Consider the following 27468-nt stretch of genomic DNA (forward strand, 5'->3'; position numbering starts at 1 on the left):
CTTTCAATGGTCATCAGAGTTGGAAACTGAAGCCCAGAGCAAGAGGGAGAACTGCAAATGGAGAGGGTATGGGAGGGAGAGGACTGCCAAGGGCGCGTTCTCATCCCTACTCTGAAGACAGCATGTTCAGAAGCTTTTCTCAAACCTCTGTACAAAAGCTGTGAGGTTAATTTTCACTTGCAGGGTTACAACCTCTCACAGAGAACTTCCATTGAAGTCCGCTGCAATTTTACCCTTGTTCTTTATGAGAATGACTCTGAGACTTTTGTCTCAAAAGAGGGGATACTGCTCTTGGATTCACTGGTTCCATGTACTCCATATTTTTTTCTTAATACTATCTTAAAGCCAAAGCAACAAAACAAAAAAACCTGTGATTTAAAAACTTCACCAAGCTAGGTACACAGTGGGACACAGTTGCAGCATTATTGATGGTCTTTAGTGCCATGAAAATGAATGTAATTTATTAAATCCCCAAGACAGTAACAGATTTTATTCTGCAGAAAATAAAATTTAAAAATATTTAACATAGCAGGTATGCTATTTCTAAACAAAGAAAACATTTATTGCCTGTATGTACTTTCCCATTTAGTCAAATAATTTTTAAGTCTGGTTTAATCTTAACATTGCACCTTTAAAGTCCAGCATTTTGCACATCCTTAGGTACCCATGCACACTTGCACAGTCTAACATGAGGAACAAATGAACTTATTTCCAAATGAATTAAATATGAGATTTGTAGAGCATTTCACTGGTGTAACTGGATATTTTTTCTCATGTGAGAAATTGAATACTGAGTGAATCAAGATAAATTTTGTGACCACAATAGAAAGTGAAGTGCGATGTACAGAATAAATCACATCTTGATTTTCATTGTCTTTTGCACTATAATGTTTTTAGTATAAACTCACATGACACTTTTTTCAAATATTCTTTTGTTCTGCATATTCCCAAAACATTTTTTTGTACTTCTTTTCTTCTTTCTTGTATACTCACTTATCCTTATATTTTTATTTTGACATACAAAGACTCACTGAATACACTATGCAGAGACTTTTAGGAAGGATGAACCTTGACTTGCCCATTAAAAAAAAATCTGAAAAATCACAGAACACATCTGTAAATCAGCAGAAAATATAATTCAAATATAAGTCTCCAAAATGAACTCTAAACTCCACGACCTGTCTTAAGCTGTACACTTGCTTCATCAAGAAGGCACGTGGTAAGAGAGATGTGCAGTAAAATATTTTGTCTTTGCATAACAACAGAAAATAACATACTGGGTCAGGCCTGAAGAAAACATCTCATATCATATAGTCTTTTGTAGTTAAGCAGACTAAATTTTGGTGCTAAGAAAAATGTGTATTACTAGCATCTGATAACTATAGACCCAAATATTAGGTAGGTGACTAACTGATATAAATCCAACTAACTCAATAAAGAAACTAAAAATCTAAACCCAACAGAAGATGAATTAGTATCACGGAGCTTATATAAAGGAACCTGTGCTCCAAATCCTTATAATAACACTAATAGGTTCCTATTGCAACCTACTGGCCTATTTAAGTCAACATAACACAGGCATGCAGATATATGAGTGAGTAACACAAGGATGCTCCAACAGTGAAAAACTTTTCATTTCATGATGTAATATCTTCTTTAAAAAATCCAAACACTAACTTTCAAAAGGTTCTAAGCACTGGCAAAATATTGCTCTGCTTGTTTTCAGAGGATTACTAACTTTTAAAATTACACCTTCCATGTTCACTCAACTTTATTTTCCAAGCCAAATGGGGATACAATATTAGGAATAGAGTCCTCAAAGAACTGGCTGAAATATTTAGGTCTCTGCTACTTGACATAATTAAGATTATTTGGGAGGTAGTATTTCTTCTGAGGATCTGTTTTCAATCCTCTTTACTATCCAGTGACATACTGAAAAGATCAATCGTCCTATGGGATGAGAGTGCATAAAATATTACAGACATTAAATCCTCCCTAAAAATTCAGATGTATTTTTCAGGTCTATGCATTTTATTCCACAGTTAAATGATTAAGACATATTGGGCTCCAATCTGAAAACATGTTTAAAATCTGGAGCTATGTCAGACTGCTGTCTGAGTTTGCTAAAGGATTAGCAATTTCTGACTTGTGTCAAAATATCTAGCTTAAAGTAACAGAAATAATATATTTCCCTCATTTAAAGTGCGTGAAATACTCTGGCAAAAGGAAAAGAAACCCAGCTACCCTGCATATAGAAACAGGCATTTATCTTTAGCAGTTCAGAATGTTTAAGCTGAAGTGGCTGAACTGGTCAGAATTTTAGGACACATACTTTTGCATGACCTTAAACTGGACACATAAACTCATTAGGGTCCTATGACATAGAATAGGCGCATTAGAAAAATAAATTATGATTATACTGCACTAGTGTGATAGATAGTATATATCAAAGTTCCAGGAACTGCATAAAGGGTCTCTAAAATGAAAAAGTTTGAATAGCTGTATGTGGAGATATAGTCTTATGATCAGGTGAAGGAGAAGCTAAAGATAGTACAAAATTGCTATACAAAAATAAAGGGATTTCTGTGGAGAAGTGCACAGCCTTTACACAGAGCCTTGTTAGCCAAGACTTTCCCTTTTCCTTGATTTTGACAGGTTAGACTTGTGTTGAGATTGTGAGGGTCACATCAGAGCAAATACCAAATAAAAGTCCTCTCATCTAATGTTTGCTATCATAACAACTGTGACAAAGGTCATAAAAAAAAAAAAAAAAAAGGACAGATACAGCTCTATGGTTTGAGCTTACAGTCTAGGTTTTGGTGATGGATGGAGCAACAGATGCATTGGACATGGAGAGGACAGCAGCTACATTCAACTGAGAATGGATTTCAGAAGGAAATCAGATACTCTGGGGAAGTTCTGTCTGTTTACATAGTGTGGAGCCTTAGATAGCCAACAGTCCTTTTGCAGAGCTTCAACAGGGCATGCCAAAGTAAGCCATTCTGGAAGAAAGGGCAGAGGAGTGGATCCACTGCCTCTTGACACACATGAACTGCAAATAATACTTCTTTTTAGTTCACTTTTTTATCTGGAATAATTTTCCTGGATAGATCTCAGTCAAGTAAGAATAATTATTAGTCATAAATTATAGAAGAATTGTACAATATATAGGGTGCATTTTATAAACCTGTGAAAATATTAACTAAACCCTGTCATTGTTCAGGTTTTGCTGGTTTTAATTATGACAACTAACACCCTATTGAGCAGTAACTCCAGTCCTCAAACAATGCCACAGACTTCATGAGGTGCCCTCACTTAGAAAAATACTTTGTCTCATAAATAAAGGTGGCAGAATCTAAAAATCATTATGATGAAGCTGTAATATTTTACCTAACCCCATCAAATTACCACACAGGTGGAATATTTCTCTTTGAGATAACAGTATTATTCCTCTGTATTGATTTATTTCCCCTGACCATCTGTCTTTAATCTTATAAAGGGCAAGTCTAATATGATGGAAAATTCATTTCATATGGCTGATCAATTCACATCCTCTACCAATATGCCAAATTGAACTTAAACTTCATGTATGGCCATATTTAGATCGTATTCAGAATGAATGTCATTCACCTCATTTTATGGATGGAGAGTACTGTCAAACAAACCTGTTTTCTGTTACAATGTGTAAGAATGACCGATAAGAACAACTGTGCTGATACAGAATACTTGGCTTTCTCTAGGGCATTTCACTTAGTACATAGCTACTTGGTGAAACAATAAGCATTGTAGAATTATTAAGAAATATAAACTTCTGACATATATCAAAGTATAGTTATTAGGTATGCATCAAGGAATCTGCCTTTACTGAACGTTTCCCTAAATTTTGCTTTTGATAGAAAGATGATTTTTTTTAATTTAACAGAGATTTAAACAATCATATGATTTCTTTCTTAGTGAAGTTTAGAAAAAGACTGGAGAGGCATAAATAATGAAGAGAAAAGGTTAATGAGAGGTCTGGGTGCATTCAGGTTATGGAACGCTCTGAATACTGAGTTAAAGGTCAGAAGCTAACAAAGTAGATTTTAATACAACCGTATCCAAAGTGTTATATTCTGAAATAGGGAACACAGTTTATAGCTGAAGTACATCAGAATGCCGTAGAAGGTGGAGGTTCAGATCCTTGTTCAGACTACTTTCAAGTATTAGATTGAGGTGCCTCATTTAGGATCTCGGACATCCTAGGTGCCTTGTTACAGCTGACAGAGACAGGCATCTCTAGAAATCTCTTAACTGACCTTGTCATATAAGACTGATAATTAGGTGCCTCAACTAAGTGTGTAAACTGGGATAACTTTGTGCTCAAGAGAAGAACTTTGGGTCAAGTGTAAAATGCTAAAATGAATTTTCTCATTGTGATGCTGTGCCAAGAATGCAGCACTTGAGTCTATGAAAAGAGGAATCTCAAATAGAGGTAGGGAAGTGACCTTGTCTGTATACACACCATCAAATAGCATGTCTGGTTCTAGTGTCTGCACTTCCAAAACATGTGAAAATACTGCAGAGAGTTCACAGGAAGGACACAAATATGATTGAGGAATCCTTGTGATAGGAGGTTTAAGGAGCTATATTTATTCAGCTTATCAAAAAAAAGTGAAGAGGTGGCTTGATCTTTGTGGAAAAGATATGGAAAAGATAGTGGGGAACTTTTCAGCTTGGTTATCAAAAGCATATCAAGGTTAAATGACAGGAAGTTGAAGTTAGATAAATTTAACCTTGAGTAAGTGGCTATTTCCTAACATTGAAAGTAATTAAATATTAGGACAGCTCACCAGAGACATAGTGGTGTTACCATTGCCTGAATTCTTTGAAATGGCAATACATATTTTCCTGAAAAAGTTTTAATTCAATACCTGGGAAAAATTATCCATGCAGTGTGTGTGACTGACCACATAAAAAGTTCTCACAGCTCCTTCTGGCCTTTGATTCTATTTATGCAATACCCATTATCCCTTCCTAGCAAAGCATGGGAAGGACAGAACTGCCCTTTCTTCATTATCCTCACTGAGCTTCACATATACAGCTGTTATAAGTTAACTATTATAGCCAAAACTCATGTATTTTAATTGCTCACATAACCATATGCATTGTTTTGGAAGGAACTTTTGCACCCTGTTTCACAAAAGGATGTTTTTGTCTGGAAGGTTCAGAGATTGGCCAGTTGCAGAGGTTGGATTGTTATTTGAGCTAGTGCAGAAAATCTTTTTCATGTGTTGCTTGGCTAGTACTTTCTCATTTTCATAGAGAAGCCATAGGTTCAGTAAGAAATACTTCTTCAGGTTAGGGTTGAAGTGGATCTTCAGCTTTTTCTTTTTCTCTTTTGCAGCATGGCACCTTTGTTGTATTCTGTGAACATAGGGGTAATCTTCACCTAATTAATTTCCTGCCTATTATGAGCTTAGGTACCATTTTAATCTCTCTTGAAACGTATGCATATTCAACTTTCAAAACCTGAAATGCTTTAACCCAACTGAAATTTGGGGCTTTTGGATGTTTTAATAAAATTTGACAGCCTGTGATGTGGGCTAGATGATCTAATGAACCCCTCTGGTAAAAGATTCTATGATATTGTGTTTCTTACTTGGCATCACTTCATATATATGAACACTTGATATTGGTTTAAACATCATAGATGCAGATGACTGCAATAAATAAGTAATTTCATAGTATTTAGGACTGCGAATTTAATTCCATAAATAGAGTGAGTTGAAAAACCTGCTAAGATTTAGTGGATGACATTCTAACTGGTGGATTTTTAACCATGCCGAGGAACACTGTCTCTGAGCAAATATTTTCAGGGCAAGAATTTGTCACACATTCTGTCTAATGAAGGACTGACCAACACCCACTTCTGTTTGGTCAGTGAAACCAGATGTTCCTCCTCCTTAATCCTCTGCAAACTGACAGCGGAGATGAGGTAATAGGGAGGGAGTAATTGGGCAGATGATTGTTTGTTTTGATTTATAAAAATATGTCAGAAACAATATCTTAAAATAATAGATATAAATATGTATACAATTTTGGTTTTTAACAAAGCAGAAAGAATGATGACATTACCAAATACTTGTCAAAAGCAAAAAAATTATGTCATGTAAAAATTAAACTGAGGTATGACTGGAACATTCTCTCCTAACTTCCATGTCAATTCACTTCAATAAAGCAAGAGCTGAGGAGATCATGTTGTCTACATTTGTTTGGTGTAGAGAGGCAACTGGAAAGCTTATTGCACAGTTGAACCTTATCCTGTTTTTGCTTTGAATCACAGAGTAAGTAAAAAAAGTGCCCCTCCCCACATCCAATGAAATATTAAGGTCAACACAGATTCGAAAGAAGAAATTCCAATTTGCCTGAACTGTCCTCCAAGCAAACAAATACACCTGCTGCTTCACTAAAGGCAATTCCTTTCTAACAGGCCTTAAAGACTTAGAATTTAGAGCTGTTGTTCCCTGAATCTCATCTGGCTAGTTGAAGAGAAAATAGCATAATAAGGAATACATCAGATTAGGAACACCTAGGGGAGACTCCTAGAAACCACCAGTGCATTTTGTGGAAAGGGTAACTTAGTCCATCAGCCTTCTGAGGTGGAGAAGTACAGCTGCAGGAAGTTTACTGAGTTAAACGAGGCATTGAAAATGGTACTTTGCCAGCTCAGTGTACATATTCAAAATTTACAGTGTGTTTTGGAAGAAAAATTCCTCATGCACTGCTCTTTTTCACAACTTCCATTCCATCAACAGCTTTTGTCATGCAGAGATGCCTTCCTCTCCAGGAATCAGCTCTATCTTGTCAACATATACTTTGCAAGAATTTAGGATATTATTTCTGCATATTGTTTTCTTTTGGAATATTCATTCATTTTGCAGGTCCTATGGAAGCAGAGTAATCTCTTTAGACATATTTGGCGTAACTCCCATCTGGACTTGTTAAAGGTACTTTGTGAGTTAGTTAATAAGGCAGTTCGGATCATTGGAAGGCCTCTGGAGCACCCCTAAAACCTGTTGCTCTGCTAAGTAGATAACTCATTACGATCAAATCATTGCCTGACTGCAGATAACTCATCTGATTTATATAACGTTCATCATAATTCACCTAGGGTATTTTGAGCTATATAGTACAGTAGTGGAATACTATTTTAGTAGCAGCTAGATGTGGAGAAACATAAACTGAGACAGAAAGCACTTCTTCCAGTACTCATTTTCTTCCACCAAAACCGAGAAGTTTATATAAATGCAAAAGGAAGAGACTGAATGCAGATGCTTTCCCCCTTCCCCCAACACCTTCTTGGCATAAAAGGCAACAGAAGGGACAAACATCAATTTGGAGAGAATGGAAGAAGAGTAGGGGTTTTTTTCTGCACTTTTCTTCATCTTCTGTATTTGGTTTGAAGTCTTATCTGAGACTTTTTCTCAGAGAGCACAAGGGAAGGATGCATATTCAATTCATCATGGGAAATCTGAGGCGGAGGGTCTCTGACTCTTGCTTTCTTCAGAAAAAAAAAAATGTTGATTTTAATGCAATGAAATCCCCTTCATTTCTGGATGACAGATAAATAGAAACTGGAGGAACCCACCTTTTTCTGACCTGCATGGATTTTTGACATTTGGAAGCATGTCATGAAATCAATGATAATGAACTCACTGGCTGGCAATTAATTTGCTTATGGCTTTTTGGACAAGATATTGTAATATGTTCTTTTGCAAACACCAATAGTTTTTCTGTCTGCAAAGTCAGCACTCCTATTTTTCCCAATTTGTAATTTATTTCTAAATGGCAGAAAAATATTGGGTAATTTGCTGAAATGTTTAAACTTGGGAAAGCAACATTCATCAGAGTCAAAGTAATTAGAAAGAGAGAAAAAGATAAAAATCTGCATGTTGCTGTCAGTGACTATACTTGTATATTTTTAGAAAGGTAATATCTGGCACAGCTTTACTAAAAAGTGAACAGCCTGGAATTGCAAAGCAGTATCAATTAAACCAATATTACAATAGAATAACTGCAGCAAACCGTTATATATGTAATCCTTCAAATGGATATATAGTGTATCATAGAATGTATAAATAATTTGATTTAGAAAAATATATTTGCTTGGGCTCTGGTGGTACAACACAAGTTTGAGGCAGAATTTAATAAATCCAATATTTATTGCTTGTTATTTTATATGATCAACGTATTCAAATATCATTATTTATATTAAGTCAAAATACATGGTTTCATTAAATTTCTATTAACCATGATAAGCATGAAAAAAGCTTTTAAACATATATTGTATCATTGTACAATTTGATTGTGAAAGATTTCAAAGCACATTTCAATGACTACATAGTAAATTAATATTTTCTAGGGAGACTGTTTAGGGGAATGGGCATTTTTATTGGTTTTTTTTGAGAAACTCAGAGGTTCTGATTTTCAGTTCCATTGGAGTAATGATCTGCCAATGAGGCAATCAAATTCTGCTTGTTTTTGGAGACAAAAATCTACTTTTGGATTTACTATTTGTTGACAAGAGTTCACTGTTCTGAAAGACACAGCTCAAACCCGGTTTTGTTAAGAAAGCATGTATTTGTAGTTGCATAAGAATGTAAGACTTTATACAGGGGGCAGAACGGTCTTTTTCATAAGCTGGATTGCACCTCACAAAAACATGCTAAATAGTAGATCAGGATGCCATACTGTATGATTATGATCATGGCTTTGGGATATTCTCTCTGTTCAAAGGAAAAATGGTAATGATTCATTTTCTTACCAAATGACTATTCAGAAATGGATGACTTTATGTAAACTTTTGTTGCAAGCTAACAACGAAATAAATTTTCCTGCAGCATGGGACTAGTGAGCACCAAGAACAAGAGCCTCAACTGGATGTTTTTTTCTGACAGATTGTTTCTCTGCTCAGTAAATTGTGAGAGATAAGGTTATAGAAAATATAGTCCTGCTATTCTATCATGTTCTTAAACACCTGTATCTCTAATTTGTATTTATATACAGTTGTACTTTAAGAACCCTGCAGTTTTTACTGAGAAAGTCACATCTTCCCTTGGCCATCACCTCAGGAAGCGCTATTGAAACCCATGGTTAAGGTCCCTGACTACAGAGCAATTATTTCCTCTGTGTTGACCATGCTGATTCATAGTTCCGTATGGAAGAGTGAATCTAGCTTCATATGCTGCATTAGCTAGGTATCTAGGTACACAGAAGTCTGCTATAAGGGCTCCCTTTTTACCTCCCACCCTTTACACCTCAACATATCTGCAACGTATCATTGTTCAAATGTACATAAGCCTCAAGTACACCTTGTGCTACTTAAAGAGATTCTGTTCAGAAGCAACTTAGTTTGCAGATCAGTTAGATTTTACTTATATTGAAGTCAATTTATTTAATAAAAATAGTCAACAATATCTAAAAAATGTTCCTTTCAGCCAGGTGCATATTATGAACTGCATTTAACTGCATATTATAAACCAGCATTTACCCTTCAAATTAAAACTCTCAGTTTTGCCAGTTTTTTAATAAAGGTGTTTGGGTCCTGTTTAGAAATGGAATAGTATCATTATATTTTTAAGACTGTTTCATTTGTTACTCTCATTTCCATGACAGAGAACTGAGGTGGAGAAATAGGGGACAGTAATTGGAAGCCATTGGATCAGGATACTCTGACCAGAGTGATCAGCAAAGAGACACTGATCTGCAATTTTCTGAGGAAGGATCTTGTCCCTTCACTTCCTACAGTTACACGACATCCTTATCAGTCAAAGAAAGCAAGATTATGATTTGACCACTCAGTCACATACCATGTACTATTTTTAACCTAACATACACATGGCACCTGTCTTTTTTAATCCTGATGGTCAGCTTTTCAGATAATGAAAACTAATATAGCTACTTATTAGTATAGCAAATATATTTCCTGTTGGTCTACACAAACAGAAAAACGGTAATTTTCCCATGACTTCAGTGTGGGTAAAATTTTAGAACATCAGTTTGACAAGGGAGAATAATAAACAAAAAGAAGGGAAGGAAGGACAGTGATACATAAGGAGACAATCATGGGCCACGCATTCTTATATATGAGTCTTGTTTCTCATATTTTATTTGTTTGGTTTCTATTTTTATTAGCCTGTTGCTTATGCTTTCTTAAATAGTGTTCCTAAATATACAGACATTTCTTCCTTCAAACTGTACCAGGAAGCCTGACAGGAGGTTCACAAGAGGAGCAAAGAAGATATGTGAAGTTGCCTTATTTTAAAATTGCTAATTATTTAGTTCCTCAATTTCAGAAGACAGTGTGTTTCTGCAATTGAAATAATTTCAAATGTAAGTGCTGTGTTGGGGTCTTAACTTCTGAGATGCTTCTGATCTTGATTGCAGTTGGAGCACGGCACGGATTGGATCCTTGGAGATTGTTTCTGGTGATGTGGTTCTAGTACTTGGAGAAGTTTATTCAAAAAAATTTTACTGAAGTAAATATCTTAGTTGATTTATATGAGTCCACTTTAAAAAACTTCATATCTGGAATTATTATTTATTTTAGCCAAATGCTTATTTTAAGTCAGGTCCAGCCCCTGTCCTCTGTTTTCCTGTTGTTCTGACCATTAGACCAAAAGAATCCAAACATAATTCAAAATTTAGCTTTAATTTTCTAGGATATAGGAGTTTTTCCAATTTATCCAAGTTCAGCTGCATAAAACATTAAACACAACATTTCTATGGGGTTTTTATATATATATATACACATACACATCAACTGACTATTTATGATGTAGCTTAAAGGTTTTGACAAATATTTGGAAATATCTGGAAATGGAGAGGAAAGCACTTGTGACTTTACCTATTTTGAAGCTTTATTTTTTCTCATGGTCATAAGTAAGGTTGGTCTTTATGGTTCACTCTGTATTATTTTATAAATAATATCCACAGAATTGAACCTGCATCTAAGTGTGGACTCGTAATTGCAATCACCTTGAAAATCTCACTCCTGTCCGTAGGCCTTCTCTGCAGTACAATTTCACTCCGCTGTAGCTGAGTGTCATTAAGGAGCTAACACACACTTGCTGAGTGTGATCAACACTAAGAAGCTGAATTTAGCAAAGAATTATTAAGGTATTTAATCTCCCATATAACTAATGTGCATTTTGTAATATGGTATATTATTTCATAAAAAACCCAAAGCAAAACAAATCAAACATTTAGCTAAAAACCAAAAAATATTTAATAATTTTTTATAAGAATTGCTATATCAGCTTATCTACTAATAAAATACTAAGATGAAAATGACTTTGAGTTCTTTGCATAATTCTCCAAAATATACCTTCAGTCATTAGTGAGTTCCTTTAGTCACAAACTGAATTTTAGACCAGCATTACATTTCATCAGGGAAAATACCTCCTGTACGGTTTGTATGAGAACTCTGACCACTTGAACTTAAATATTTATTTTTAACCATAGAGTCTTTGCTAGAATCCAGACCAAAAGAATCACTGCTGTATAACACATTTCTTACCTCTGAAGGATGTCCAGCTCTAACAAAAGTACAGAGCGGATCAAAAGCTCCTGTTCCACAAGCCAGAAGATGCGTTCTGTTGTATCGGTGAAGGACACGGATGTAATTTGCACATTCGTCCTTGTTTACATAAAAAATAAACATAGCAAAATATTAGCATTTTTTAAAAATCACCCTTAGGTGATATTCTGCATATTGAAATTTTCTGTTCTGTTAAATATAACATCTTACTTCTCCCACTTCATGCTAGTACCTCAATCTCACCAATTTAATGGATGGACATTTTGACACGAAAAAAGCAAGTTTAGAGCACTGATTTATCACTATTTATTTTAGATGCTTAACCAGTTAGGAGTTATTAAGTTATAAACCACACTTTTGTGCTTCTTTATTCTCAGAGATATTCTACAAATCTAAATATTTGTTTTACTAAGCATTATTAGATCTACTAGATATTAGACTCAGAGCACGAGACGTGAATAGTCAGCAAATGGCTTCTCTCAAGATAAATATCTCAAGAAAAAAACCCTTTTTCCTTACATTTTTTCCATAAGACCACTGCACCACTAATTTCTTGTATAATTAATTGCTAATTAATATTTTTTTATATTGTATAGCCTCATGCTTTATCTGTTCCCACTGTTCAAACCCTCCTTTGAAGAAGAAATTATTCATTGCCCCTGGGGCAGTACTCTGGGACTCATTAGTGTATTTACAGCTTCATAAATTTTACAATTAAAAATTTTTCAAACATCCCTTTGAGATGTGGGGTCATCATCCTTCCTGTGCCAAACTTGGAATTGAGACAGTGAGATAAAAGTATCCATTGATTTTGGGACTCCTGGGACTTAGTTTTACAGAGTATTTAACATTTTGCAATGATTTCTATGCTTGGAGCAAAATTCCTGTTCAATTCCATTCATTGCTCAACATTTCTGCAACTCGGACCCTGGCTTTTAAGACAGTGACACCAAGTTTAAGAAGACAATTATAATGGGATTAATCTTAGCTAACTTTAGCTATTCTAAATTTTAGACATGTAATTTATGCTATTCTCCTAGACTTTTTCAATAATCAACGAAGAAGGCCAGACATCTCCAAAAGACAATTAATTCTATCTAAAATGAATGTGTAAAACAGAGTGGAGGAATTTCCTTTTTGAAAATTTGCTGTCCTTCACTGATGACTACTCTAGTTTTCAGACTGCCATATTTATATGAGAACAATCCTGGGTCTTTTTAACCATCTGTAAGAATTTAATGTCACAGAGGATGAATTTGGGGCAGGGCCATGGGCAGAATTCAGCTCTCACAAGTCCACATTAGGTTCAAAACTAAACCATCTTTCTTCCTTCTTCAAACCGTTGTGTCATTCAGTGCAAGTCTTCCAACTGCTACAACAGATAAATAAGGTTCCTAAGGAAAAATTCTCCTTTGATACATGAAACTCTTTAACCATTCACCTTGAAGATATATCATGCTAATTGAAAGAAGCAGGTAATCTACACAGGCAGGTAATCTCTCATGTAATTAAAAATTCTGTATATGCAAAGGACAAATCAACCTTGCAATATTCCTTAATCTTCTTAATTCCTAACAAATTTATTTATTTTTTTAAAGTAAATGAAAAAAATAAAGGTCTTCCTTCACATGGCATCCACATGGTCTCTCACCTGAACAAAAATTTTTAGACCCACTGAAAAAAACCTGCTGCTTAAATTGTCAGACAAATTGAGAGAAGAAAGATTTGAGATTAGTGGGATGTGATCCTCTATACATGGATCAGTACACAAAGACAGAGGTGCCCACTTTGTATATGCATTTCACAAACATTTGCTGACTGGTGGTAGCAGAATGTAATACATAGGAATTTTATAATGTTTTGCAGTTTTAAAATAGATGCTTTACTGGGCACAGATGCTGGTCCTCATTCTCCCTCCCCTCCAGGTATGACCTTCCTGACTTATCCCCTCTGTTCTCTCTCAGTGGTGGTCTGGTCTTTACTCCTTGATTTCCTTTTTTATCCGCATATGCCTGCAGCTTTTCATCTTTGTCTCAACAACACTGTGGAGGAAGAGACATCTTAGGATTTTTTTTTAATGAGCAAAAATCACACATTTTTTTCTCCTGTGTGCCTTCATAGAAATGCCTGAAAGTTTCTGCAGAAAAAACAGGATGAGGCAGATACCAAATATAGAAAAAAGTCATTCCAAATGGCTAGATTTTATCATTTATAAACAAATAAAAAAGGTGCTATTCTGGGAAATGTCAGGCAACCAAGCATTGCTGCTGGCCCCACTAATAATATCCTGTACACATAACAAGGAAAAGATGCATTAGCCAAAGGAACAAATAAGATTTCTTTCTACTATATTAATTTATTAAATGTGGTGATTGTCTTTAGGAGGCTCCACAGACATATTAATAGATCTGTGGAATTTTATTCATCTGAAACTTCTCAGTGCGAAGGAGTTAGTCATTACTACAGAATTTTATTTCTATATCTGAGTGATTTCCAACTCTGATAAAATAATTGAAAGGATCAAAAGCTCTCACACCACAGGTTAACAGGTGTGTTTCCTGGCACACTGGACAAGAGCAGAAGGACTTTTTCCTTGGCTTGACCTGGATCAGAAAAGTGTGGCCTGAGTTTAGGATGAAGCATATGTTTTTAAGACAAGGCTTTTCTAACTGTCCTATTAAGGCTGTTACAAACTCTCTGAAACTGTGTTTATGACTACAGTACTTTCAGTTTTACTGCTGCAAGACAAACTGATAGCTTTTAAAGGTTGTAAAAGCTTGTAAAAGTGGCCTAATGAGTAATTTTTTTTCTGAGACCTTACACTATGAAAAATAGCACTTAGAAATGGCAAAGGGTTGATTTTAAGACATTATGCCATTAAGTCAATATTGGTTATGGATACAAACAATGACAGTAAAAAGGAAAGTAATAGGAAAGTTTTGATTCTAATTTAGATTCATTTCAGGTTGAGCAATTTAGCTTACTGAATACTGAGCATGCTAATGAAAATTACTATGGTTTCCCTGGAATTAATTACTCTTACTCATTCACATAGTCCCATATATAATTAGGTCTCATGTGAGGATCAGAATATTGTTTGGTATTGCATTATTTCCAGCTTTTACAATTTTAATATATTTTTCTTAAAGACTCCAGTTCTGGAGTCTTGTGCTTATTTAAAAATTCTGTGGTTTTCTTTTAAAAAAATAGAGACAACAAACTTTCACAGTACAGAGAGATGTGGGAAACATATGATGTTCTTTAAATGATCACATTCATTACAATGCAAATTTGAAGACTTATACTAACAGACTGGATTGTAAAAGAATTTTAATTTTAGGGAAACTCATAAGTCTGAGGGGGAAACCTTTATATTACATTGGAACAACAGCACCTATTTCTGTATTTATGTAGCCCAAAGAATATTGTCAAAGTATCAGAAAATAAATCTCGTCATGTAGTGGTGAAGGAAAGATGACAGAGCTTTAACTAATAACAACCTATGTTGAGAGGTAGTATTAAATAAAGCTCAAAAAATTTAGGTTTTGGATACATTTAATATGACCACAAAATTTGGATAATGTAGGAAAACACCATTTTCAACCAAGGCCACCTGAAATTCTCAAGGGTACAAAACCCCACAAAAATGCAACGAACTTTTAATATACCTCAAAAAGGATCAGTTTTGGGCCATGTGAGTGTAAGGAGTAAAATATCATGTTCTTTTTTTGTTATTATTATTATTTTCCAATCTGGTTCACCGATTCCCTTGACGTGAACAGTTCTCATGTTTGTACTTCAACTGAAATCTTTATAGATTCCTAATCTTCACTGGGAATATGCTGTGGTTATCATCAAGGCTGCCTGTTTGCTGTGTTTGTGGGAAAACCTTGTATGTGCCCTTCTATGTCCTATGTTCCTGTCACAGTTGCTGTAAAACTATCATAATTTTAAAATCCTTTGGTACAGCGTGAGCTCTCTCAGCTGTTGGATTTATTAGGTGTTGTACTTGCTGTGTGTTTATGAGGTGCAGATAATGAGCTTGGTTCACTGCAAAATTAAGAGAGCTCCCATCCAGAAGAACTTTCATCTGCTGGTGCCAATGATATCAGCTTCTGGATGTCAGTGAGCTTTCAGGTCTTTCCCTGGGAACTGATTACTGTCAAAACACTGGATCACAAGTACAGAAGAGTTTCAGGGATCATTAGAACAGAATATTTTTAATTAATATACCATAAAACCTACAGGACAAAACAATTTAGAGTGTATTTTATAATTACTAATAATTTAATTGCTTTTTTAAAAGTAATTAGAGAATGTGATTTTTAAAGATAAATTAGAATGTGAAAAAGTTTGAATGGAGAAGGTATCCTATGTGTATGAAAAGAAAAGGAAATAGAAATGGGAAAGGAGAATTATTAACGTACCTTCTTTGATATCATGAGAAGAAGAATTAGGAAAAAGTTCAGATGACCAAATTGTTCATTGCCTGTTATGAGCTGGTTTGAAAAGCAATTAAACTAATAACTTATTGTGGTCACAGTAGTTACATGCTTTTCAGCTGCAACACTTAGAATTATATCTGTGTTTTGATCTCTCTGAAGTTTAGGGATGCCTGAATCCTTTTTTTGGACCAGCCACTGGTATAATTAAAGTATATTTGATTTGCAATTAATGATACTTACAGCATCTCTTCCTTTAATTATGCATTCTTCTGTCTGCAGAGGTGTGCTAGGCCAATGGATCTGAGGAAAAGAAAAAAACAAACAGAGAAAATCATTTAATTTGTGGTCTGATTATGTCAACTCAGCTTTTCCATTACTTTTCATGTGAAAAACTCAGAACAGAATTATAGAATCATAAAACAGCCCAGGTTGAAAGGGACTTCAAAAAATCATCTCATTCAATCTTTTGTGGGAAAGGGATTCTAGATGAGATTATCTAGCATCCTGTCCTACCACATGTTTAAAACTTCCAGTGACAGAGACTCCAGCATGTCCATGGGGAGGTTGTTTCAGTGATTGATTGTTCTCACGGTAAAAAATTTATTAACTCCTGGTGCAACTTGTACACATTGTCCCTTGTCTTCTCCATGTGACTTCTTGTGAAGAGAGAGCCTCTGTCCTCTTCATAGCTGCCTTTTAAGTAGTGGAACACTGTGATGAGTTCCCCCTTCTCTTCTTCAGGGAGAAGAGACCTAACTCCTTCAGTCATCCCTTGTAAGGCAGGTTCTTCGGCCCTTTGATCATCTTTGTGGCCCTCCTTTAGACCCTCACTAGTCTGTCCACATCCTCCTTGAACTGTGGGGACCAGAACTGGACACAGTACTCCAGGTGCGGCCTGACAAGCGCTGAGTAGAGTGGCATGATCACATCTCTGTCTCTGCTACTAACGCCCCTGCAGATGCAGCCCAGGATCCAATTTGCCTTTGTTGCTGCAGTGATGCACTGCTAGCTCACGTTCAGCTTGTTGTTGACCAGGACACCCAGGTCCCTTTCAGCAAGGCCACTCCCCAGCCACACAGATCCCAGTCTGTACTGGGTTCTTTGGTTATGTCATCCCAGGTGCAAGACTTTACACTTGTCTTTACTTGACTCATCATACTATATATACACTTTTTATTGTATGTTATAAAGTTTAATCAAGTTTCTGTTACTATTTGAAAAGTTTTCAAGTAAAATATTCCAGTTTTAATTTTAAATATATATAAAAGTTTATAATAACGTAAGATATATTTTTGCTTGAAACATAACTGCTTTGCTTAGGGTAACTCAGCAAACTTAATACTAGTCAACAGAAGTTAAAGGAAGTTAATGTATAGAACATTTTATATAAATTCAGTAGAAGCATCTCTGCTAAATTGTCAGTGACTTTCAACACAGAATACTAATTTTGAACTACTGACTTTCTGCTTTAAGTGACACTTAGGAAAGAAAAAATTTTACAGTGAAGTTAATGAGGGTCAGCAATCAACCTCGTGGGACTAGGATCTGCTCTTCACAGTCAATTACTAGAAGTGAAGCCAAATTATACAAGTGAGATTTTTTTTGCAGCTACCTACTGTATAAAATTTACATTTCATTCCAGATGCATGATTTAGCTGGATGAAAACAATGTTAAACAATGACTGAGCAGACTGGAATGATTACTTCATTTCTTAGAACTTTTAAAAGTGAAAACAAAAACACAGAAATCACTTCAGTGATATCAGGGTTGGCTGAAAACCAATAAGTATCAAAAAAAGGATGTCATCATGAAGACATTTTTGTCATTAGTCCAATCACAAATTATTTTTGTATCTGGAAAACATTTCAAAATTAAATTCTTCTGCTAGGCTTTTTTATTCCTTTCTTGTAATTGAATTAACTTTGTTTTCTTGAAATAATTCTAACCCAAGAAAATCTGGAGATAAATTATAAGAAAAGTAAATTGCAAGAAAAGTGGGGATAAATTATAAATCCTAGAGGCCTAGTGCTTAAAAGCAGGAGGTCAACTATATGTTATTCTTGTCAACCTCAGCAGCCTGTTAGTGTTTAGGTCTCAGTGCCCAAATCAGACCACCTATGTTCAGACACCATCTAAATCCTGCAAGGAACCTAAAATGAATCAGAACATTTGTTTTCAATCAGATGGTCTTATAGTCATCTATGTATGATCAGAAGTAACTCTCATCTAGTCTCTGCATTGCTGCTGTGTAGTTGGGTGAGGTACCTGACCTCTGCTGAGCTCCCATGAGGGCACTCATCCAGTCACTCTGGTCATACCATTCCTTTTTCATTCAGTGAAAAACTCAGGGTCCACAGTCATTTACTTTATTCTCTGGTCAAAAATTGAATAGGCAACAACCTCTCCTTAATTCAAAAGCCTAGAAGTTAGGAGATATGAACTCTAGGATCTCCTGAGCCTAAACGTTTGAAGCCACAGTTCCACTGCCAGAAGAAATGTTCTACCTAGCAGCCTAAAATTGGGGTTTTTGCTCATATCAGGTGTAGGTGGCTGTTAGGAACAGAGAGACCACAGAGGGAATAAAACATTGTCTCTGTAACCTAATATTAAATACACTGTGTGTAGGTAATTTTTTTGTATTTGGATACTTAGTCCCAGTGCTATTGAAAACACTATATATGCACATTTTTCACTTAAGACATACTGAATTAAATGCATACACAGAATTAAGGGGAAAAAAAACCAAAGAGGTAACCCAATGCCCCTGCTTTGTATGGAATTCTGAAAAGCAACTTCAATGTAAGCAACAAGAATCTGGTCCTTAACATAGAATTATAGAATGAACCATAGAGTCATAGAAGAGTTTGGGTTAGATGGGACCTTTAAAGATCATTGAGTACAACCCGCTGCCATACACAGGGACAACTTTCACTATATCAGGTTGCTCAAAACCCCATCCAGACTGACCTTGAACACTTTCAATGATGGGGCAGTCACAACAGAATCACAGAATCACAGAATCATCTAGGTTGGAAAAGACCTTGAAGATCATTTAGTCCAACCATTAACCTAACACTGACAGTTCCCAACTACACCATATCCCTCAGCGCTATGTCAACCTGCCTCTTGAACACCTCCAGGGATGGGGACTCCACTTCCTCCCTGGGCAGCCCATTCCAACGCCTAACAACCCGTTCTGGAAAGAAATGCTTCCTAATATCTAGTCTAAACCTTCCTTGGTGCAACTTGAGGCCATTACCTCTTGTCCTATTGCTTATTACTTGGTTAAAGAGACTCATCCCCAGTTCTCTGCAACCTCCTTTCAGGTAGTTGTAGAGGGCAATGAGGTCTTCCCTCAGCGTTCTCCTCTCCAGGCTAAACAACCCCAGTCCCCTCAGCCGCTCCTCCTACGACATGTGCTCTAGACCCTGCACCAGCTTCGTTGCCCTTCCCTGGACACGCTTGAGTCATTCAATGTCCTTTTTGTAGTGAGGGGCCCAAAACTGAACACAGGAATCGAGGTGTGGCCTCACCAGTGCCAAGTACAGGGGTAGGATCACTTCCCCGTCCCTGCTCGCTACGCTATTTCTGATACAAGCCAGGATGCCATTGGCCTTCTTGGCCACCTGGGCACACTGCTGGCTCATGTTCAGCTGGCTGTCAGTTAACACCCCCAGGTCCCTCTCTGACTGGCAGCTCTCCAGCCACTCCTCCCCAAGCCTGTAGCGCTGCTGGGGGTTGTTGTGGCCCAAGTGCAGCACCCAGCATTTGGCCTTATTGAAGCTCATGCAGTTGGCCTTAGCCCATCGCTCTAGCCTGTCCAGATCTCTCTGCAGAGCCTCCCTACCCTCGAGCAGATCAACACTCCCACCCAACTTGGTGTCATCTGCAAACTTACTGAGGGTGCACTCGATCCCCTTGTCTAGATCATCAGTAAAGATGTTAAACAGGATTGGCCCCAAAACCGAGCCCTGGGGGACACACTCGTGACCAGCCGCCAACCGGATTTAACTCCGTTCACCACAACTCTTTGGGCCCGGCCATCCAGGCAGTTTTTTACCCAGTGAAGCGTGTGCCCATCCAAGCCACAAGCAGCCAGTTTCACCAGGAGAATGCTGTGGGAAATGGTGTCAAAGGCCTTACTGAAGTCAAGGTAGACAACATCCACAGCCTTTCCCTCATCCAATAAGCAGGTCGCCCTGTAGTAGAAGGAGATCAGGTTTGTCAAGCAGGACCTGCCTTTCATAAACCCATGCTGACTGGGCCTGACCATCTGGTTGTCCCGCATGTGTTGTATGATGGTACTCAGGATGAGCTGCTCCATCAGCTTCCTGGGCACCGAAGTCAAGCTGACAGGCCTGTAATTTCCCGGATCATCCTTCCGACCCTTCTTATATATGGGCGTCACATTGGCCAATTTCCAATCTGTTGGGATCTCCCTGGTCAGCCAGGACTGCTGGTAAATGATGGAAAGCGGCTTGGTGAGCACCCCAGCCAGCTCCTTCAGCACCCTCGGGTGTATCTCATCCAGTCCCATAGACTTGTGTGTGTCTATGTGATGCAGTAGGTCACTGACTATCTCCTCCTGGATTGTGGGGGGCTCATTCTCCCAGTCTCTGTTTTCTGGCTGAGGAGGCTGGATTCCCTCAGTACAACTAGTCTTGTTATTAAAGACTGAGGCAAAGAAGGCATTGAGCACCACAGCCTTTTCCTCATCGCTCGTTGCCATGTTTTCTCACACATCTAGCAGAGGATGGAGGCTCTCCCTGGTCTTTCTTTTGCTGTTGACATACTTATAGAAACATTTCTTGTTATCTTTGACTGCTGAAGCCAGATTAGTTTCTAGCTGGGCTTTAGACCTCCTGATTTCCACCCTGCATAGCCTCACAGCATCTTTGTAAGCTAGCCCCTTCTTCCAAAGGCAGTAAACTCTCCTTTTCTCCCTGAGTTGCAGCCAAAGCTCCCTGTTCAGCCAGGGTGGCCTTCTCTGTTGCCAGCTTCTCTTACAGCACCTGGGGACAGCCTGCTCCTGTGCCATTAATACCTCCTTCTTAAAGAGTGTCCAGCCTTCCTGGACCCCTACAGCCTTCAGGCCTGTCTCCCAAGGGATTCTGTCAAGCAGGTGCCTAAACAAATCAAAGTCAGCCCTTTGGAAGTCCAGGATAGCAGTTCTGCTCTCCCCTCTCCTGGTCTCTCTAAGAATAGAGAACTCTATTATTTCATGATCGCTGTGTCCTAGTTGGCCTCCAACCACCACACCTTCCACCAGTCTTTATCTGTTCATGAAAAGGAGGTCCGGCAGGGCACCATCTCTGGTCGGTTCACTCACCAGCTGCATCAGGAAATTATCTTCCAAACATTCCAGGAATCTCCAGGACTAGTCCCACACTGCTGTGTTGTATTTCCAGCAGATGTCTGGGAAGTCTCCCACAAGATCAAGGGCAAGCGGTCATGAGATTTCTCCTAAGTGCCTATAGAATATTTCATCCACCTCTCTGTCCTGGTTGGGTCGCCCATAATAGACTCCCACTGCAACATCTGCCCTGTTGGCCTTCCCCCTGATTCTAACACAAACACACTCCACCCTGTCTTCACTACGCTTGTACTCAAAGCAATCATAACAGTCCTTAACATACAACACCACCCCACCACCTCTCCTTCCTTGTCTATCCCTCCTAAAGAGCTTGTAGCCATCAATTGGTGCACTCCAGTCATGGGAGACATCTCACCGTGTTTCTGTGATAGCCACTACATCATAATTTTCGTGTTTCATCATGGCTTCAAGCTCTTCCTCTTTGTTACCCATGCTGTGTGCATCGGTATAGATGCACTTCAGATGGGTTGATGTCCCCAGCACCTTTTGCATGTAGAGGTCCTAAGTCCAGCCTGACCTTTCACAAGTGTTACCATGGTTACTGATCCATCAATATCCCTTGCATCTTTGTTGTGCTGCATGTCTCCATCCCTTGCCTCCACTGAGATGGCAGGGTGAGGGTCGTTGCTGGCACAGCATCCCACAAACTCTGGTAATCTTTCCTGGGGCTTATATTTGGGAGTTCTAGTTTTGTCCCCTTTCCCCTTCAAATCTAGTTTAAAGCTCTCTCAATGAGCCCAGCTAACTCCTGCCCCAAGAGCCTTTTCCCTCACTGGGACAGGTGCATCCCATCTGTTGCCAAAAGACCTGGTGTCCTGTATACTAACCCGTGATTGAAAAATCCAAAGCCCTGCTGGTAACACCAGTGTCGGAGCCACAAGTTCATCTGGGCTACTTTCTGTCCCTTTATGTATCACTGCTGCCAGGTATTGCTTTCCAAAGTGATTCCTGCACAAATTCTTCTCCAAATGAAGCCCAGGTTCTGTGTTGGTTCAGCCATATGTGTATTCCCTATTGGGATACTTACAATGGCTTATCTTAGCAAAAGATGTCTAACAGAAGGTGTAAGAAAGACAAACATCTCTGTATCTTTTCTGCAGGTTGTGCAGACGTGTAGATGCTCATAGTAAATTACCTACCCCTAAGGCAAGTCCATGTTATTTGCCAGAAGTAATGGGTCTGAATTATGACTTTAGTGCTACATATGAGTCTTCTGAAGAAGGTTTTCTCTCCAGAAATTATTTTTTAAGACTCATAACTCTTACGAGGCTTATGAGTCTTAACATAAATGATCATTAAAATTTTAATCTCTTCAAAATTATTTTAGACTAGAGACTGAAAAAACCTCTGCATATCAGATTTTGCTATCATACCAAATTTCAAAATTTGATTTTGTATGCATCTTGGGTCTAAGCACAGTAGTCAAAAATCTGTATAGTAAAAAAATGTTCTGCAAAACATAAGAGTATTTTATTGTTTTTAATCTTGAAATTTTCATGAGGATTTCTTAGCTCAGTTAAAACAACTGAGAAGAGCTGCTTGGTCTGTTATGATCATTTGCAAAGAAATCTATAGTAATAGCTCAATACTTTATCACGGTGTACTTACCGTAATTAATTATATTTGTGTAATTATTGCTGTTTTACTTAACTAGCATAACATAGGATATGTTTGCACTGCATGGAAATCCAGATATTAATCAGCTGTAATAGTAGCCTTTAACCTGACACATATTATTTTTCCTGATGTTTATGCTTTAGAGTTATGACAACTACCAACTTTAATTTTGAATTGATTCTTTGCCAGGATTACAATCTTTTGGCAAGCTGTCAATAACTATCGTTGGGAAATTTTCCTGTGCATCTAGACTGGAATAACATCATACTAACATATACTTCATTGGGTTGCATGCTTGACATAATTATTGTCTTGGACATAATTTTTAAAAACTTTTCACCCCTGCAGGTTATTATGAAATGAATTTTTAAATTGCTTGTTTAGTGATATTTTTCATCTTACACCATAATATTGTCATCCTTGAGACCTGGATGATATAATTTTAACATTGTATTTAAAAGACAGGGGAAAGCTACTTTTAAATATACTTCTCATGGGAAAAATGTAATTATAAGGCAGTACAGACAATGGCTACTGAGGCAATTCAGATGTGGGAAAAACTTTAATTGGAGCTGGAATGTTAATTAGTGTCTCCAAACAGTTTTCCTATTAAGTAACTAACCTCAAAAAACACGATGGCACATCTAATGAAAACTAATTTCAAGAAATTATATGAGCTTTATAACACTTCAGACCGAAATAAACTACTTTGTGAGCTAGTCTTAACACTAGTATATGACTGAGCAATTAAGGAATTCAACTATCCCATCCCTAGTTTAAGTCAATAAATAGTGCTTAATTAACACATAACTTCTGTTTGGCTGAAACAAAAATTCTGCAGAAATATCTGGTTATGACTGGATATTATATCTATTTATCAACAAATACATAGCCATTACCTCTTGGGAGGTAATTCCAATGGATAATCCAACTCACTGCTAAACTGTGTGCTTCTTATTTCAGTTTGGATATATGTACGTTCCTACACAGTATTCCAAGGAGATACAAGCAAGCCCTGCTCTTGCAGACTTGTGTTCAGCCAGCTCTGGAATGGAAATACAGCTAGCTTCACTAGAGGCAGGATATATTATGAGAGCTCTATAGTTGTATTACAACTGAGACATAAACCCTAATCTGGAGCTACCTTGTACTAGATCAGAAACAGCACACTGAAATCTGCCTGCACAAGCCTATTTACAGAAGTAGGAAGGCTTCTTTTCAGAGCAAGGTCTTCATGAGCCCTTTGAAGCAGAAGCTTGGAAGAAAGAGTATTTGTAAGAAGTTTGTGGACAAACAGGAAGTGCAGTTTTTTTTAACTCCACCAAGAGATGAAAAGTAAAAACAAAGGTCATCCTTCTCTATGAGCTGTTAGATCAGTGGTGATGAACTACTGGCATTGGTTCAAGTTTGCTGTCAACAAAGGTCTGGTCTGACACTAATTACAATGAACTGAAATGCTTTTTTAAATAAATTTGGCACAAAATATCAAAGAAAGTTCTCTATCAGTGTGTAAAATTATTACAAGGCTTAAAGACTTTGGATCAAACCCAAATATATGTAAAGTTTAATTCCAAAACTTTGGTGCTGTCTGAGGGAATGAGATCTTAGGGAAAGAAAAGGTCACAAAGAAGGTACCTCTGAAGATTTGTCTTTACACAAGGTTTCAAGTACTTCTATGGCTGTAATAATCTGTAAATATCCACATTTCATATTGTCCCTCATTCTTGCTACTGTTAGTGTTAGGGTATTCATATAGAAACCAAGGAGCATGAGTAACTTTGTTTCAAAAACCTATGGTAAGATATGTTAAATAATCTAAGCAAGAAAATTTCTGTGTGTATTATATGAAAGGAGAGATACAAAGAGTACCAAAAAAAAAAGAGGAAAATAGGCAATGGAAATACAACTTGACCAATGGAGAAGTGAGACTGTCTTTGTCCAAGATGACATGGAAGCTCAATGACACAGTTGAGAGCTCAGCTTGAATCACTGGATTCAGTAGTATTTTTCTTCCCTGAAAGATTTTTCCCATTTTGTACGTATCTTTTCTTTACTGGATATAAAAAGGGGTCAGGATAATATATGCTTAAAATAATGTTTGTAGATATATATACATAAACAGCTAATAGCTTAATTAGCTAATAGCTAAGAAAAATCTATAATCTACCCTTCAGAGTGCTGCTTTGTATTTGAGAGCTGAAGAGAATTGAACCTTAAGAAAAAATGTAGTCTATTAAATGCAGATTTATAGGATGCATACCTCATATGCATCACAACTTGAGGTTTTTTGGAAATGCTGGAGTATTTTGGCAGTCAATAGGTCTCAATGCAAAAGCACTTTATGTCTATTCAGCATTCTGTTTTTTTGGGGGACTTCTAATATGCTTAGTAGAACTGAATTACTAGGTCATTTTACAGCAGAAGGGATACATCTCTATTTGGGAATGGGGTTTAGTTTGGTTTTTAGAAAACATATTTATGTACCAAATTGTGAAGGAAGGGATGGCAATGAATTAAAACACATAAACTGTTTTCTAGAACACAGAAGGTGAAAAAGATCTATATGAATCTGCCCCAAACTACCAACTTCATGAAACATCTCTTTTTCAGCTAGTGACTCATCCTGGTTACCAGAGACAGAATAAAACCCAGCAATTTGCCTCCACTCCTATACTTTCACTAGATTATAACTGGCGTTTTAGACTAATTAAGCTAAAGTATTCAGTCGGAAAGAAAAGGTCAAAGGCTAACCAACACACAGTTAACGTCAGATTAATGAAGAACTTTGGTAATAATGAATCAATCAGTCTCTCAATTCCAGGATCTTCTCCCAGTGTATCTCAGTAATTAAGCTCTCATATAACAGAAATGTCTCGTTCTACATTTTTGCTGATAGTGCTGTAGGACAATCAAGTTTTCCCTAGCTATCACTGAACGAGATCTGCACTGTGTGAACACTGGGAAAAGAGGAAAGGATCATGACATTTGTATTCAAGGGAGTCCCAGTGAGGTCATGTTTCTAAACACGCTAGGTCAAGCTCCATTTATTCCAGTTTCTCATCTTTTGCACATCATACAAGCAGGCAAGCAAGCAAGAAGAGCTTCCATTAATTTGTCATACTCTGCACACAGGTCTCAAGACAGAGTATGGTTTCAGAGTAAATGGCTGATCTTCCATCTAAAAACAACAAGAAGGAACGAATTCAAGAGTGTGTCCAGATGGGACAATGGTGGTTGGACAGAAGCATAAAATGGGGAAGAAGAGAGGGGGTAAAAAGCTTATTTTATAGAAACTACTGCTTCCTAAATGTTTTCATATCCCTGAGCTCTAATATCTTGTCACAGGATATTAATAATTTTTATCAAATGGAAAAAGAGTTAAGTCATATCTCACTGTGAAGGAAAAAAGCTCAGTATGTAACATTGCTCTCTGAGGAGTTAAAAAAATATTTTACTTTTTAAAATGTAGATAAATTCTCAGATGGCCTCCCTGAGTATATTCATCTCCCTGTATCTAGGACTGCCTTTCCCAAACAGTTTATAAAAAAGATAAAGCATATTGAATCTGTTCACAGTAGTGAAACTTGCTAATTATACTTGGAGATAAGCAAGGCTGTTTATGGTAAAGTTGACCGGAGTGTTGGTATGAAAATAGTGATATTCACTTACAACAAGAGGGCAGAAAGAAAAGAATTTGAAACATCAGTGGTCAGTGCAGTATGGGCATCAACAAAAATCATATTTCTCCAGAGGGGCTTTATTTTATTACTCACTTTTTCATTCATGTATTAATTTGAGAATGAATGAAAATATCTCAAAGCACATTGGGAAAATTTTAAAAAGTAGATAAGGAAAACACTGAAAGAGTTCAAGACACTGTTTATCCACAGTCAAGACGGGTGATGCAGGAGTAATGCTCCTACCAGCTTCCTTTACCACCCTATAATTCCAATCCTAACTGTCAAGGTGTTGCATTCAAGGTGACATATTAATCTGGTAAGAGATGAATCCCCTTGTATTCTAGCTGGTCCTCAAAGATTAGAGGGGCTAGGGGTGCCTTAATAGGTAGGCCAATTATTGCCAGAGAGGGACGTCCTGAACATCCCACTCCGATATTCAATGTTTGAGATACACTTGGGCTAAATTAAGGTGACATAGCACCAAATGATTGATTGAAAAATTTATTAATGGCAGAATCTATATTTTAACAGATGCCAATTAAACCTTCATAAAGCTTATTAAACCCTATACAGCTCTGTAAACAGTTTTCAACATTGGACAGTAAACCCTGTTATTTAGAAAAGGGCTGATCAGCCCGTAACATATAAGAAAGGGGGAGAGAGAGAAAGATAGAAAAATAGAGGTAGAGGAGAGATATGAACCACCACCCTGTGTTCCAGCAACATCTCTGGTTCAGTTCCTGGTCTTGTCAGCGATGGTGTTGGGTGCACAC

General features: G+C 37.2%; 1 protein-coding gene across 1 annotated transcript in view; it reads right to left on the bottom strand.

Moving 5' to 3' along the window:
• The window catches only part of SEMA3E (semaphorin 3E), a 152342-nt gene that overhangs the window by 47385 nt on the left and 77489 nt on the right, over positions 1-27468 (bottom strand). The window contains exons 3-4 of the mRNA XM_074825498.1: positions 16264-16323; positions 11558-11677 (exon numbers count right to left, since the gene is read on the bottom strand). Coding sequence (XP_074681599.1) covers positions 11558-11677; positions 16264-16323 — 180 coding nt within the window. The remainder of the gene's footprint in view (positions 1-11557; positions 11678-16263; positions 16324-27468) is intronic.

This window comes from Strix aluco, chromosome 5 (genome assembly GCF_031877795.1).
Source record: "Strix aluco isolate bStrAlu1 chromosome 5, bStrAlu1.hap1, whole genome shotgun sequence".
Lineage (NCBI taxonomy): Eukaryota > Metazoa > Chordata > Aves > Strigiformes > Strigidae > Strix > Strix aluco.